This window comes from Anastrepha ludens, chromosome X (genome assembly GCF_028408465.1).
Source record: "Anastrepha ludens isolate Willacy chromosome X, idAnaLude1.1, whole genome shotgun sequence".
NCBI lineage: Eukaryota > Metazoa > Arthropoda > Insecta > Diptera > Tephritidae > Anastrepha > Anastrepha ludens.
The window spans coordinates 26298583-26314598 of record NC_071503.1 but is presented as its reverse complement, the minus strand read 5'-3'; the positions used below and the strand labels follow the sequence as shown (position 1 = coordinate 26314598).

At 38.3% G+C, this 16016-nt stretch overlaps 1 protein-coding gene across 1 annotated transcript; it reads right to left on the bottom strand.

Moving 5' to 3' along the window:
- Positions 1–224: 224 nt before the first annotated feature.
- LOC128869836 (ATP-dependent DNA helicase pif1-like) lies at positions 225–902 on the bottom strand. The gene has a single exon (XM_054112435.1). It carries the CDS (start codon positions 900–902, stop codon positions 225–227), a length of 678 nt encoding a protein of 225 aa, XP_053968410.1.
- Positions 903–16016: the final 15114 nt, after the last annotated feature.

The window sequence follows — 16016 nt, the reverse complement described above, 5'->3', positions numbered from 1 at the left end:
GGTGAAATTCAATGCCTGTACATCATTATTCTTTGCGACGAGAATTGGCCGTTGACTTAACCAAGCATAATTCTGATAATTCTCACTAATGTTTGGGAAAACATTTTCAATAAGAGCCAAATTGTAAAAAGTCGTTGGTAAGAGTAATTAATCCAGCTGTCGCATCAACTGGGACTAACTAACAATTGTTTGGAAAATTGTGCAGCACTTTGATCATTTTGAAGTTAAACTCTCATATTAGTGGTTAGCGATAATGTTTTTACGTTATTCCACAAAGGTGATGCCTTCAGGCAAGCATTCAATACATCTGCAGGCGTTCCTCGGGGAATTACTGGCAACGTCTGCCTGAAATCGCCTGTCAACAATATCATCAAGCAACCAAAGAGGTTGTTATTTCGCGGAAAATCCTTCAGTGTGAAGTTAAGTGCTTCAAGTGATTTCTTGTGTGCCAATGTGCACTCAACGCAAACAATGAGCTTGCATTGCATCAACAATTTTCCCATTGCACTGGATCCGGAAATATTGCATGTTGGAGTATCAATTGTGTTTAAATTGAGTGGCAACTTAAGCGCAGAATGTGCAGTACGACCGCCATCTAGAAGAGTCGCCGCAATTCCAGATGATGGTAACGCCAAAGCTATGTCACCTCTTGATCGAATAGTGGCCAAAATCAATGAAATGACAAATGTTTTGCCTGTTCCTCCAGGTGCGTCCAGGAAGAATAGACCTCCAGTATTATTGTCCACCGCTTGCAATAATGTTTCGTATACTTGTTTTTGCTGTTCATTCAGCAACGGCACACTATTTCGAACGAATGTCTGCAATGTATCAACATTGTATTGCAGCTCTCGATTTAATTCTTGGTTGAATGCATCGTGCATCGATCGATTTGGCGAAATCATTCCTACTTTAATCAGGAGCTTGTTTGCAATAGTCAAGCATTGATTCTCAATCAGAATCAATCCTTCATTGTAGATTTTCATCGGTTATTTGCATGTCGGGATTATTCGTTCGCATGCGCAAGCGATGCAAGATATCTTCACATACGTCGTCTTTGTATTTGTTCCATAACTGAATTGGTTGTGAAGGGAAACATATGGTGACGATAATTGCGAACAGCGTTCGTATTTGGTACGCATTTGATGAAACAACTGAATCCGCAAATGTTAAATCCCAATGAGAATCGTCCTCCAGCAAACCCAATAGTTGACATGCTTCTCGATATGTTTGGCATTGGTGGCCATTCACAGCGGCTGCAAATGAAAACATTCATCATTTCTAGGATGAACACTATATATGCGACCTAGCGCATCAGTGGAAAACACCTGTGGCCAATCTGGAACTGGGGTTCCTTGTTTGCGACGTTGGAATTTTTTTGTTGATTGATTCCAAGTGTAATACTTGGGCATTTCAACGTACATCAGCGTCGCTGCGAATGAATCTGCTTCACACACTGCAAAGAAGCTAGTCAATGTCCGTTTTCCAAATGCACTGCTAAATGTATAACTGTGCACATCCATCATAACCTTGAGTTTTTGCTGAAATACTCTGGCGATGAACACAATACCGGTTTTAAGTTAGCGTTTGAAAGAACGTGCGCATAATAAATGTCACAGGAAATTAACTGAGCAGAGTATATGCTATAAACCTCACGGAGCCTCCAACGAATGCAAAACCGTGGAAATCGGTTCGTGCGTTCTGGAGTTAGAGCGTCAGGAAGGAAAACCCGACTTATTTTTATATGTATTATAGATTACAGTATTAAGAATATTTCCTTTTGCCCATTGTAAGGCATATTTTATGTTTATCAAATCATCTTTAATTAATCTTATTTGATTTTGCAAATCTATTGCAATTTCATCGAATATATTATTACTATTTTCTATGGCGTTTAAAATTAAATTTTTCATCTTAGTTATGTTACTTAATCTTTTTTTAAAAAGTTCATTAATTATCGTTTGTCTATTGTTATTTTGGTTCAAATTTATTAAGTTATTAGTGATGATTTCTAGGTCTTCGTGCTCTGGTGACCCAGCTAGATATTTTCATGCGGTGCCTAGTATGTTACATTAATGTAATAGATCTTTCTTTACGTAGTTCTTCTTATAGGTTTAAGGGTTTGGTTAGTTTCGTGCTTGAGGATTGGGTAAAGGAAACTATCTTTAGGTAGTTTACTGGTTATGTGACTGTAAATGTCCGTCAATAGCGTTTCATACTTGTTCAAGTCAATTAGGTGAATGAGTCTAAAGGTACCGTAATGTATTTTGGCAAGTCCGTTATTTATATTCACTAATTGTGCATTCGTATAGTCCAAAATTTTTACGTTCGCATTGATAGGTAGGAGTAGATGAAACCTGTTAGTGGAGAAATTAAGTAACTTTTAATATTACTCTTGCGGATTATTTTCCCTGATTCTGTTAATATGGTTCAGTTTCTGTTTTCCTTTACTATTTCCTTTTTGAATTTCGGGGAAATTTTTGCGCCTAGGCTTTTATTTATTTTTAATTAGATGGTTTTTCCAGGATGATACATTTTTATGGTTTGACGCGTTGTGATAGGAAAGGTATTTTGTCTGTTTATTTTTTAGTTCTCATGTATTTTCTTCCCTTGCCTTTTCGAACTGGCTTGGGTCTGTGAAGACTCTTCTTCCGAAAAATGTCTCTATTGGTTTCATTTTTGTAGTTGAGTGAATAGTATAATTATATTCGTAGACTGAACAATCAAGGAGTTCGGTGAATGAAGTTAAATTTCGTTCTACCTTTAGACAGCGCATTATTTCTGTCAGGGTAGAATGAAACCGTTCTACTTGTCCATTAACGAAACTAGCATAGGGCGGTGTTTTAAAAACTTTGATGTTGAGGATATCTTCGAGCAAAAATTTTTTTGTCGCAGAATGAAGGAAAGCTTCGTTATCTATTACTATTGATTCGGGTACGCCGAACTGATAGAGCAGTTTACGTAGAGGTTCTTTTACATGTTCTATTGCTCTTGATTTAAGTATTTTGGTTTGTACATATTTTGTCTATTGCTGTGAATACTATATTTCTGTTGGTGATGTAAATATCGATATGCAAAATCTGTCCGGGATATTGGGGTATGGGCGTTTCACCTAGCTCTGGTTTACTGGGGTGACAATCGTATTTGTTTTCGTTGCATGTTAAGCACTTCTGTATTACATTTTTTATCTTTTTGGCCATATGTAGACGGAAAAGTACTTTTCTAAGATTTAGATTTTTATTTTCACAATATTTCGGTGCGCTCTTCGATGAGTTTTGATAATAATTTCTTCTTGGTCTTGATCATTGATGATATCCTGTATCAGGATTTGCATGAATCTTATCTTGTAATTTCTAAAATGGATTGGATTCATTTCTTGTATCCTGCCCATTATTGCTTCCTCTGTTTTTATACAATTTATTACGGATGGATTCAGATATCTCTTCAGGAAATTAATAAGTTTTGTATTGTCATAATTCCTTTCTTCTATTATGTGATAAGTTGGGAAGACTATTTTGAATTGGTATGTAGATGTTGGTCCTACATTCAAAAGAATTTGATTTTTAAATACGGGTTTGTACTTGAGTTCATAATAAAATTAAGTAAATATTACCGCTTTTGGTGAACCATATAAGTTATAATTATTAAGTGCCCATATTATTGTTAGCATTTCCTTTCCGTTTGCGGCATAATTCTCCTCTTTGCTTAACGAGCGTGAAGTATATGAAATGGGTTTGCCTGGCTGTTGGGGAACAGCTCCTAATGCGTAGTTAGATGCGTCAGTAGGGAGGTGAAAGTCCTGTTTAAAGTTTGGGTATGCCAATACTACTTCTTGTGAAGCAAGAGAATATTTTATTTTGTTGAAGGCTTGTCATACTGCGCTATCAAATTTAATTTCTTTTTTTTTAAATGCGTTTTTGGACACGTGTCCATCCTCCTCTCTTAAGAGCGAAGTCAGGGGATTCCCTACTTTAGCGTAATCCTTGATGAAGCGACGATAGTATCCTGAAAGTCCAAGAAAATATCTTAAATCTTTCAAAATTTTTGGGCATGGGAAATTTCGGATTGCTTCAGCTTTAGAAGGAATTGTCTTAATACCGTTTGGTGAAATAACGAAAAAATTCGCATTTGACCAGCTGCACTTTCATATTTGCCTTTTCGAAAGTACGAAAGACCTTTTCAATATTTTGGGCGTGCGTTTCTTCGTTTTCGCCAAACATAATTATGTCGTCAATATAGACGTACCAAATTTTCCCAATGTGTTCCCTTAGAATATCATCTAAGGCTCGTTGGAAAATAGAGGGCGCATTTTTCAGCCATACGTCAATATAGTCTTCTCGGTCTTCAGGATATGCCTGAGACTGTTTGTTAAAGGTAGGTCTATTCATGTAGTTAACGTTCCTACTGTAAATAGAATGATCGATGTCCATTGACTCTGGACGGAGTTGTGACTTCGGAGCAAATGGTCTGGGTGGCTGTGTACGACGGTTGTTTTCCCAAGGTTGCTGGAAATTTTGGTTTCTTTGGGGAGCCTGTTGATAGTATCTCAGTGGTTGTTGATGGTAGTGAGGTGGTTGTTGGTATTGGGGCTGTGGGAGCGGTACTGGAATGTATGCGAATTATGGAAAGGATGGCTGGGGCTTGCAAAGGGGTCTCGTTGGTGGGAGTGGTGGTGGGCTTACATTTGGCATCCAAATGGTGCTTGGTTTCGTGAATACAAAGCTGCTGCGGGCAACTTGATTTTCCAATTTTAAACATAAGTGTAGTGCCTGTGGAAGATCTTCGGGTTCTTTCATTCCTAGAAGCCTAGGGAGGTCACCCTTGAAGCTTCGTATAAATGTATCCAACGCTTTATGCCTATAAGTCTGGCTAAGCAATGCAAGAAATTCTTGACTTGTTTCCAGACTGCTCTACTTATTAAGGATGAGTGAAAGATGCGTGTAAACGCTTTGATAGAACTCCTGAATAGTTCCATTTCCTTTTATCAGAGACGTTAATTGACATTGGAGAGGGGGACATCTCTCTTGTCGGCATAGTGTGGAGTAAGGCATCTAGATATTGCCTTTCAGTCTAAGGGAGTGCTGTATGACTCCAATGCCGTAGTATTTTGGGATACTTCTAAGGGATTCGTATATTTTTAATACTCTGTCCACACTATTTTTCCAGGAACTGAACTCTCCTGGACTCCCTCTAAATTCTCGTAGGCTGCGGACTATATCCGGTATTTTATCTAAATCCGAAAGTTGTCCTCGATGTTCTGGTCTTATCGTTTCGTCCGACGCGTTTGTCAAGTCGGAGTTGGGATGTAGTATCGACTGAAGGTGTTGCCGTCCTTCTTCCCTAATTACCCTAGTCACAACAGTAGCTATCCATTGCTCTAGTTCGGGATTGTTGATGGCGGGGGGGCTTGGGAAGGTGGGTTTGAGAGGATACTTGGACGTATCATTTTGTTTAATTAAATTAATAACGCAGTTGTATTTAGTTATTGGCTGTACAAGCCGTATGTTATTTTTAAGTGATATTAATATTACTCCTGTTAGGATGGCGGGCTTTTCTACTCTGGAGGGTCGTTGGTGTTGAGAGTCGCAGAGTTAAGCTATATTATAAAGCTGTAATTCAGTAGGTTATTGGCTGTACAAGCCGTCTTTAAATTTTTCACTTTGTTTTTAAATATTTCTTGAATTTTCTAATATTTTTTTCTACTTTGCAAATCTATAATATGAAAATGAATCGCAAAATGTGTTGGTAAGCGCATAACTCAACAACGCATAGACCAATCTTAACAATTGCTTTTTTAAATGTTACTTGAAGTCCAAGGATGGTTTGTACGGCGAGAAAAACTCGAATAATTTCCGGGAAAACCCTAAAACAGCCCTTTTTCCCATACAAATATTACGCGTTCGTGTTTGTGCGTGTTCGCGTTAGAGGATCTAATGCGTTCACACACAAGTGATAATATCGTGAATCCAACCAAATGTAAAAAAAATGTCAAAAAATGTAAGAGCTATAGATTTGATTGACCTCGCAATATTCTTTCTTTTGTTTTAGTTTAAAACCGAGTTAAGGAATGATTTCATTCACAATCAATAAATCAAAATAGTTAAGTAAATTCTAAGAATAATCATGCATTGCTGAACAAATCCAAACATATTTTAAGAATACCAAAAGATAAACATTATTAATTAATCTAGAAAACCCACGTTTCTCACATGGTCAATTGTATGTTGCCTGTTCCAGTGTTGGAAAACCATCAAATTTGTTTGTATATTCACCAGGTAATCAAGCAAAAAACATTGTACAATATATCATAAAGCACTACAATAAAAATAAAAAAGATTTTTGTTAATAATTATGATTCACTTGATTTTCAATAACGCGATTACTGAAAATACTTACATATGTTTTATTTCATTGTTCTTTATTATGTCGGTTATTAACCCTATGTTAATAATAATAATAATAAATAATTAATCATCTCTATGTTTTGTCATTGAAGCACCCATTATAAATATAATATTTGTCACCTTTAGGTTCCCACTATCCCTTTAGATTATTTTTCAATCAGGTTTGAACCTTAAGTTCCCCTCTTTGTTTGAAGCCCTCTCGCAAAAATCCCAGTCGGGGTTTCTAGTGGGTCCCAAAAGGGTGGCCAAAGTTCGTGGAAGCGAAGATACTTAGGTCAAACGAGCTGACCCTTTTCTTAAAATCTCCTGAACAGAACCGTCACCATGATGAGAGGGCGGTGTGTGAGGGTCAGCAAGCAGAGTAAAAACGTCTTAAGGTCGAAATATAAACTGCCACATTCCAAATCTATTTCAAAGAACGAAGTCTGTCGGGTCCGCTAGTGTTATAATAGTTTTACTTTACTTTACTCTGGGGTATTGATCGAACAATATACCGCTCTATTTTCCAAAAAAAAATTTTACAATACTTAATAACCATTCTTACATAATAATCAGGATCCTTGGTGACATCCTAGGTGACATCCTCGGTGAACGTCGGCTAGTACTCTGTACTTCCTTTTTGCTTCCGCTACTGGAGGGCCTCGTTTCCTGCACCTGACCGGTTTCCGCTTTTCGATGGTGGCACTGCAGCTAATTTTTCTTGTAAAGTGGTTGGCCACAATCGAACGTGTGTGTTTCACCTGATTAAACGTTGCGATACACTAGTCGTTTTCGCACGTATTAACTTTCAATCTAACACTTTCACTTTCACGGATTTTTACCGGTCCCTGCTCGGGCGCCAATTAAAATTTAAATTTATTGGTTGTATTTTTAAAAACAACCGTGGACTCGAAGTCCACGTCTTTATTTTAATTATGTCAATTTAATCCTAACTTTACAATTATTCTTACTCCTACTTAACACCTAAAGGAAAAGCTTGAATTTGGCCAACGCAGCGTTATCTGTTATTGTTGCGCGTGTGGTGTCGTTAACCCTTGGGATACAGTCGTAATATGTTATTTGATGCCTTATTTTGCAGTGTCTCCGCTGTTGCAACATTAGATGTGTTAACTTATATTGTCTATTCCTTCAAGCTCAGGCCACAAAAGCTCTTCACTCAGTTGTATGTATGGATGTCTATTGACTGTTTCATTTTCATCTTCGAAGAAAAACGGTTATTTGAGGGGTTTCTTCTCCCTAGATTCGGGAATTTTTTTTTTTTGGCTTCAGTTCTTAAGTTAATTGAATTTTGTATCATTATTTTTACGCGTGTAAAGAAAAACGTCAAAGCAAAAACTAAGTAAAATGTATGTCGGCAAAAAAAAAAGGTTTGTAGATATACATAATTCTAATAAAATGTTTGTTTGGTATTATTAACTATGCATTTATATAACAGGGAAAAAAAAACGTTTGTCCATAAACGTGTGTCCTCTTATTACTTATTATAAAATGTAATATCTAATTTCACATGCATATTACTGCCATAATTTTTTTAAACGGATTTCCTTCAACTCTTTATTACTAACAGCCAATTGCGCAATTAATCTAACTATTCTTTCTCATTCTCTTTTCTTCATATTGTGAACAATAATTAAATAAACCAAAATATTCCAACAAAGCAATTTCTATGAAGAAAAATCTTTCAAAACAGTTTTGACAACTGCCTGTCAATTTTGCATGTAATCTGCCATATGTGAACGGGTAGATTAATTTTGTGGATTTATTGCTATTTAATGCATATGTGAACGTACTTTAATGCAATTCCTTATGTAAAATCCGCCAACAGTCGATTTATGAATGCCTTCAGCACTTTGCACTGCAACAACAATATTCTCAACAGAACTTTTAGTGTTTGGTCTGCAAGTCCTTTCTCTATCCCCGACAGAACCAGGTTCTTCAGATTTTTTCACCAACCTATGAATTATCGACTCATTCGGACGATTACTTCCTGTAAAAAATACAAATTTTGCTATAGGTTGTTCTTAAAAATCGACCATTTTCATAATAAGTTTCAATAATTTTAACGCGTTGCTCTATCGTATAAAATTGTATATCTGTATACTTGAAAAAGTTTACAGATGACATTAAAAAGGCTCCGTCTTGGTATTATTCACTAGGTGTCACTTTTAAAATAGCCTTAAATACATATGTATATCTAAAAATTAATTGCATGTGCATGTTAATTTATGTGTGCCGGTTTTTTTTTTTTTAAGAATGATCAAATAATATGTAATTGAATGAGAACCTAATATTGGTGGAAGAAATGTTCTTATGAAATTGATATCTACTTTTGTATTCAAATAAATTAGTTTTTTATTAATTTTGTTGAATAATTAATGAATATAGCTTTAAACGAAAAATAAGGAAAAAATATAGTCTATATATATAAATGTGAAAATCTGTCCCTATGTTCGCTTATAACTCGAGAATGGCTGAACGGATTTATCTTATCTTGGTCTTGAATTATTCGTGGAGGTCTAGGGAAGGTTTAAAAGGTGAGAAAAATTCGAATAATTGCCGGGAAAATGGTCAAAACGTGGACCCGGGTAACCTTCGGATGTGTATATACAATATGGGTATCAAATGAAAGCTGTTGGTGAATGCTTTAGTTCAGAGTATTTTTCATGCCGCTCCGTGACTAGGGTCTCGAGATAGAGACCAAAACGTGGACCCTAGAATGTGTTTGAACAATATGAATATCAAATTGAAGCTGTTGGTGAATGCTTTAGTACAGAGTATTTTTCATGCCGCTCCGAGACTGGGGTCTCGAGATATAGGTCAAAACGTGGGCCCGGGTAACCTTCGGATGTGTATATACAATATGGGTATCAAATGGAAGCTGTTGGTGAATGCTTTAGTTCAGAGTATTTTTCATGCGGCTCCGTGACTAGGGTCCCGAGATAGAGACCAACACGTGGACCCTAGAATGTGTTTGTACACTATGGATATCAATTGGAAGCTGTTGGTGAATGCTTTAGTACAGAGCATTTCTCATGCCGCTCCGTGACTGGGGTCTCGAGATATAGGTCAAAACGTGGACCCGGGTAACCTTCGGATGTGTATGTACAATATGGGTATCAAATGGAAGCTGTTGGTGAAAGCTTTAGTACAGAGTAGTTTTCATGCCGCTCCGTGACTAGGGCCTCGAGATAGAGACCAACACGTGGACCCTAGAATGTGTTGGTACAATATGGAAATCAATTGGAAGCTGTTGGTGAATGCTTTAGTGCAGTGTATTTTTCATGCCGCTCCGTGACTAGGGTCTCGAGATATAGGTCAAAACGTGGACCCGGGTAACCTTCGGATGTGTATGTACAATATGGGTATCAAATGGAAGCTGTTAGTGAATGCTTTAGTTCAGAGTATTTTTTATGCCGCTCCGTGACTAGGGTCTCGAGATAGAGACCAAAACATGGAGCCTAGAATGTGTTTGTACAATATGGATATCAAATTGAAGCTGTTGGTGAATGCTTTAGTTCAGAGTATTTTTCATGCCGCTCCGTGACAGGGGTCTCGAGATATAGGTCAAAACGTGGACACAGGTAACCTTCGGATGTGTATGTTCAATATGGGTATCAAATGGAAGCTGTTGGTGAATGCTTTAGTTCAGAGTATTTTTCATGCCAATACCAAAACGTGGTATTGAATAAATAAATAAATAGTATGAGAATAAAGAAATAAATAATATGAAAACCATATCTTTTCTGTTCTAAACCATATCTATTCTATTTAAGTGTGCCCAGCGAAGCGGGCCGGGTTTGCTAGTATAATATAAAAAATTAAATAATATTATTAAATTAGTAGATATGAAAAAATTTTTTGGTATCGAATATTTGAAATCAGATTGATAATCAAAAATACTAAATTTTTGGGGTTTGAGTCGCAATGTATACGAAATGTGTTCAACAAGTATCGCGAATTTTGAATTTTTGCAGGTTACGTATATTCGAATTTTGATTTTTTTGTGGCGATATGTTGGTACTCATGTCTCTCACTCATTCCGACGAGTTCGACCATTTTGAATGTTCAGTTAATTGTTGACAGATGCTTTGCTTGCACGTGTTTCGGCTCGTTTTCGATTTTTACCTATTCAAAAATATGGATCAAAGAACCTATATCAAATTTTGTGTGAAAAACGAAATTAAGTGCGCAGATGCATTCCGAATGTTGACTGTGTCATACGGAGAAGCTACTTTGGACCAATGCAACGTTTATCGGTGGTACAAAATGTTTTCAGAAGGCCGAGACGATGTGAACGGCGAATCGTCGAATCACCGTTAGAGAAGTTGCTCAGGACCTAGACATATCATTTGGCTCGTGCCATTCGATTTTTTTCAATGATTTAGGCATGAGACGGGTTGGCGCAAAATTCGTACCAAAACTACTCAATTTCGACCAAAAGCAGCATCGTATGAATATTGCTAATGAGATATTGGACTCTGTCCGCGACGACCCAAATTCGCTCCAGAGGGTCATAAATAGTGACCAAATGTGGGCTTATGGTTATGACGTGGAAACCAAAGCTCAATCATCTCAATGGAAGCTACCGCACGAACCAATACCGAAAAAGGCGCGGCAAATTCGGTCGAAGGTAAAAGTTTTGCTTCGGTTGCAGGGGCGTTGTGCATCATGAGTTCTTGCCATAGGGTAAAACGGTCAATAAGAAATATTACCTGCAAATTATGCGCAATTTGTACAAAGCAATCCGCCAGAAACGCCCCTGCTCACACATCGCTGCTTGTGCGCGACTTTTTGGCCGAAAACAACACTCCAATGATGCCACAGCCACCGTATTCCCCACATCTGGCCCCCTGTGACTTTTTCTTGTTTCCGAAACTGAAGAGGCCCATGAAAGGACGGTGCTACGCTACGCTGATGAGTTAAAGACGGCGTCGAAGGAGGAGCTGAACAAGATACAAAAAAATGATTCGAAGATTGGAAAAAACGTTGGCACAAGTGCATAATATCTCTTTGAAGGGGACCAAATTGATATTAATTATTAAATAAATAATAACACAAAATTCGCAATACTCTTTGAACACACCTCATATATGTTTTCAACATTTATGAATAAATACCAGTAAACACCGTAAATTTATGTGAAGTGACACTACTAGGTGGCAGCATCCTTGGTGAAGAACGTAAACGAACAGAACGACCGAATAGCGTATCTTTGATTCAACGTAGCCAGCATCACTCACTCTTTTACTTATGGTGTCCGCACTTACCGACGTTATCATAGCCCCTATCTGTTGCCCGTAAGATACACAGAATTGAGTAAAACTTGTGCCCGTAGGAAACAACTGCTTTCGTTTGGTTACATATTTACGCACTACATCGGTTTGTGTGGGATTGTGTTAGGTTATATCGACACAATGTTGCCATTCGCATTTTTTGCATGCATACTTTTACACCCACCCGCTTTACCATTAACAATTTTTCATTGTACAATATAATAAGCCGAAAAGGAGAAACCATCAAATCCAAATAGTTCATTTATCTATAGTTTAACATTTTCCAAGATTGTTTTTAAGTTATTTCAGAAAAAATTATAATTTTTGTAAGTTTATTTTGCAAATGATTTCAAAATGTACTGTTGGACAACACTGTGTGGTGAGAGAGCAATCAGCTGACACGTTTTTATGAAAGACTCCAAAGTTTTTCATTTACCCACGCACACGATATTCGACACTACGTAACGGAATGGTGGTGAGTTTCATTTCACGTACGTTTACGTTGGTTATTGTCAGCACCATTAATGGCCGCCAGTGCGAGCGGACGCGTTTTACAGTTTCTCCAGCTAAGGGTAGAGTAGAATGGGGTAAGATAGGTAATTTTTTTTTGGAGAGCTCTTGCTACGGTGTTTTTGCATTGATTTTGAAAAATAAGCAAGATTTTGAAAGGTTATTTATCTGCTAACATTTTGGTTATACTGACTTATGTTTGGCTAAATATTTTTTGGAAGCTGCATTCAATAAGACAAAGGTACTTTTTTTCGATATTTTCAAAATCGGGGGGCACGATAGGTCACTATGTGTGAGAGGAAAAGAACAATGTACATGGCTTGGAAATTAACGTTTTAACTTTTATTTATAGAGTATGAACACTGCACATGTTATAAAAGTTAGGAATTTTTCTTTAATTCATCACGCGAGCACGTAATGTTTCGAACGGAATTTTAAATTGTTTAGAGGCTGATCGAACACTAGCGCCATCTCGGACTGCCGCGATTGCGTTTTTTATATCCTCTTCATTTCGTTTCGGCGTTTTTCGCACATAATTACGCACCATTTTGCTGCAAAAACAATTAAAATTTATTTTATTCAATTAAAAGTAGTGACCTATAATGCCCCCAGACGGCTGACCTATAGTGCCCCCAAGCACATGTTTTATGTTAGTGTCGATATTTTTTTTTAAAACAATAATATCAAAAAACTAACACATTATTCGTGTTCAGCATTATTTTCTACGTAAAATAAAACTCACCTGACAAATATTTACATACATTAAATGCACTGCACCGTAGAATAAAAAAAATGCTATGTCGGAGAAAAGCTCACAAAAAACTAAACGACGCCAGAACTAGGATAACTAATGAATGGTGACGGCCGAAATGACAGTCGCAAACGTTGTTCCCCACCACGTATTCAATTCACATAAGACGAGTGACCTCTGCAAAAACAGTGCGACGAAAACCCCACCTACCTATTGTGCCCCCATACCTATCTTACCCCATTCTACTCTATATTTCGTACTTAGTATTAGTGAAATTAGATAAATAAACTAATATTGAATAAAGTCAAATAAATATGTTATTAGCTATAAAGTGCTGGCCCTGTAAGGTACGCAGAATGACCGACATAATGACGACCGATTTGAAGAGGCTGTTACACCAATTCGCGTGGCAAGAAAGGAGCACCCGTGAAGAAAAAGTCAGCTGCCTCTCCACCGAGAAGCTAGAATGTGCTAAAAAGAATTCGAGTACTTGCTCGGCCGAGAAATTTACCAACGTTCAAAAAGCCAGTGGGCCACTCCATTACAATGCAAAAATTACCGGGTCCGCCATATTCAAGACTTCGGTTGTGACTTGTATGTCAAAAAGATTTTTTTCGTGATAGATTACACGAAAGCACACGACCAGTGCATCCAAAAGGTACTCCAAAAACAACTGTATTGACGCCTTTTGGTTTATTTGAGTTCAAGTGTATGACTTATAGAGTAGACTCCCTCTCTTATGTAGAGGCTTGTATAATTAAAATGCATATGCCCCCGAATAATATCACTTATCTAATTGAAGCTTATTATCCATCAGGAAACAACAACGATGCATTCAAATCAGAACTAAATGTAATATTTGAAGCTCTTGACCCTCAAAACCCAAATCATTACTATATATTAGCAGGCGACCTTAATCGTAAACACTCGGACTGGGGAAACACGCAAAACAATACTAAAGGCAACGCTTTAAAAGATTGGCTTACTTCAAATATAATAGAATTTAGATATAATCTGTATGCCTCTGTAACCCCATCTATTGCTGATCATAGAATAGATATTCAAAACGTCAATGATACAATTAACTGTTTAAAATGCATCGACTATGATAGCGACCATTGCGCTATCGAAATCAACGATACCCGTAGGGATGGCACATTCTATTTTAACTTGGCAGGCAATCCAATCCAAGAACATTGGACTACAAAAAAACCAATTGGAAAAAATTTCGAAATACCTTGAACACACAACTTCAGAAAGTCATTTTAGCACCAAACAATAGAAACTTAACTAATTCAGAAATTGATCTTCACTTGCTCAAGCTAAATAAAATTATTTTAGCAGCTGTAGAAAAAAATGTACGAAAAATAAAGACGAAAAATCCTGCCAATAACTAACATTTTCTAACAAGAAAAAATAATGACAATATAAAGATTCAATTTAATAATCAACTCGAACACACACTTATTTCCCTTAAGAATAGCGACGCCTCAAAATTTTCAGTAATTAAATGATCATATCTAAAAAACGACAACTTAATTAGTCACATAAACGTTCCTTTATTATATATATATATGCAATTAACCTTTTGACCTTTTGGAGGATGGTTCCATGTGTAGAAGTCCACGCAAGTGGGGAAAGTTACTGATCGCCATTCACTTGGGAGTGGCCAGGACGATTCTTCTACATATGGTTCAAGCAGCTCACAACGGCCGGGATTAGCCCACGTATCCTCTGGGTAGCTCCCGAACACCCGTTCGGGAGTGAGCTAACGTGAGAAGGCGAAGCATTCCAGGATAGCTGGTTGTGCGCTGGGTTTGGGACCCGCCACTTAAAAATCCCCCCCAATGAAAAGAATTACAAAGCCTCGGATGAGAACTGCCTTTACTGATGACGACCCCTGCAAACGAAATAAGGAATATGATTTGAGGGCATGCACCTGGAATGTCCGGTCCCTTAATGGGGAAGGTGCCTCTGCCCGGCTGGTTGATGTCCTCGTGAGAGTAAAGGCTGACATCACTGCCATCCAAGAGATGCGATGGACGGGGCAAGGTAAGAAAACCATAGGACCTTGCGACGTCTACTACAGCTGCCATGTAAAGGAGCGCAAATTCGGTGTCGGATTTGTTGTGGGAGAGAGACTTCGTCGCCAAGTACTGTTGTTCACTCCGGTGGACGAGCGTCTCGCAATAATCCGCATCAAAGCGCGATTTTTTAACATCTCGCTAATTTGCGCCCACGCCCCGACGGAAGAGAAGGACGATGCGACCAAAGATTCCTTCTATGAGCGCTTGGAACGTTCCTATGAGCGCTGCCCCCGCCACGACATAAAAATCGTGCTTGGCGACTTCAACGCCAGGGTGGGCAAGGAGGGAATTTTTGGTCCCACAGTCGGAAAATTCAGCCTGCACAACGAAACATCCGGTAACGGACAGAGGCTGATCGACTTCGCCGGGGCCCGAAACATGGTAGTCTGCAGCACCAGATTCCAGCATAAAAAGATACACCAAGCTACCTGGCTGTCTCCTGATCGAAAAACGCGAAACCAGATCGATCATGTTGTGATAGATGGAAGACACGCTTCTAGTGTATTAGATGTACGTACGATCCGAGGGCCTAACATCGACTCGGATCATTACCTTGTTGCAGCCAAGCTGCGCACCCGCCTCTGTGCAGCAAAAAACGTACATCTACCTTCGCAAAGAATGTTCGACATCGAAAAGCTGCAATCACAACAGACAGCCAGAAGATTCGCCACTCGACTCTCACTCCTGCTCTCAGAGAGTAACCGGCAACAAACCGGCATGCGCGAGCAATGGAGCAACATTTCTCGTTCACTACGTACCGCCGCCGAAGAAGAAATCGGATTCCGGCGAGCCCGAAAAAACAATTGGTACGACGAGGAATGTCATGCTGCCGCAGAAAGAAAGGATGCCGCCTATAGAGCCACGCTGCGATCGGGCGCAACGCGAGCCATGTGGGATCGCTACAGAGAGCTGAAAAAGGAAGAGAGACGTATTATCCGACAGAAGAAACGAAATACGTGAGTGCGAGGAGCTTGAGATGCTGGCCAACAGGAAC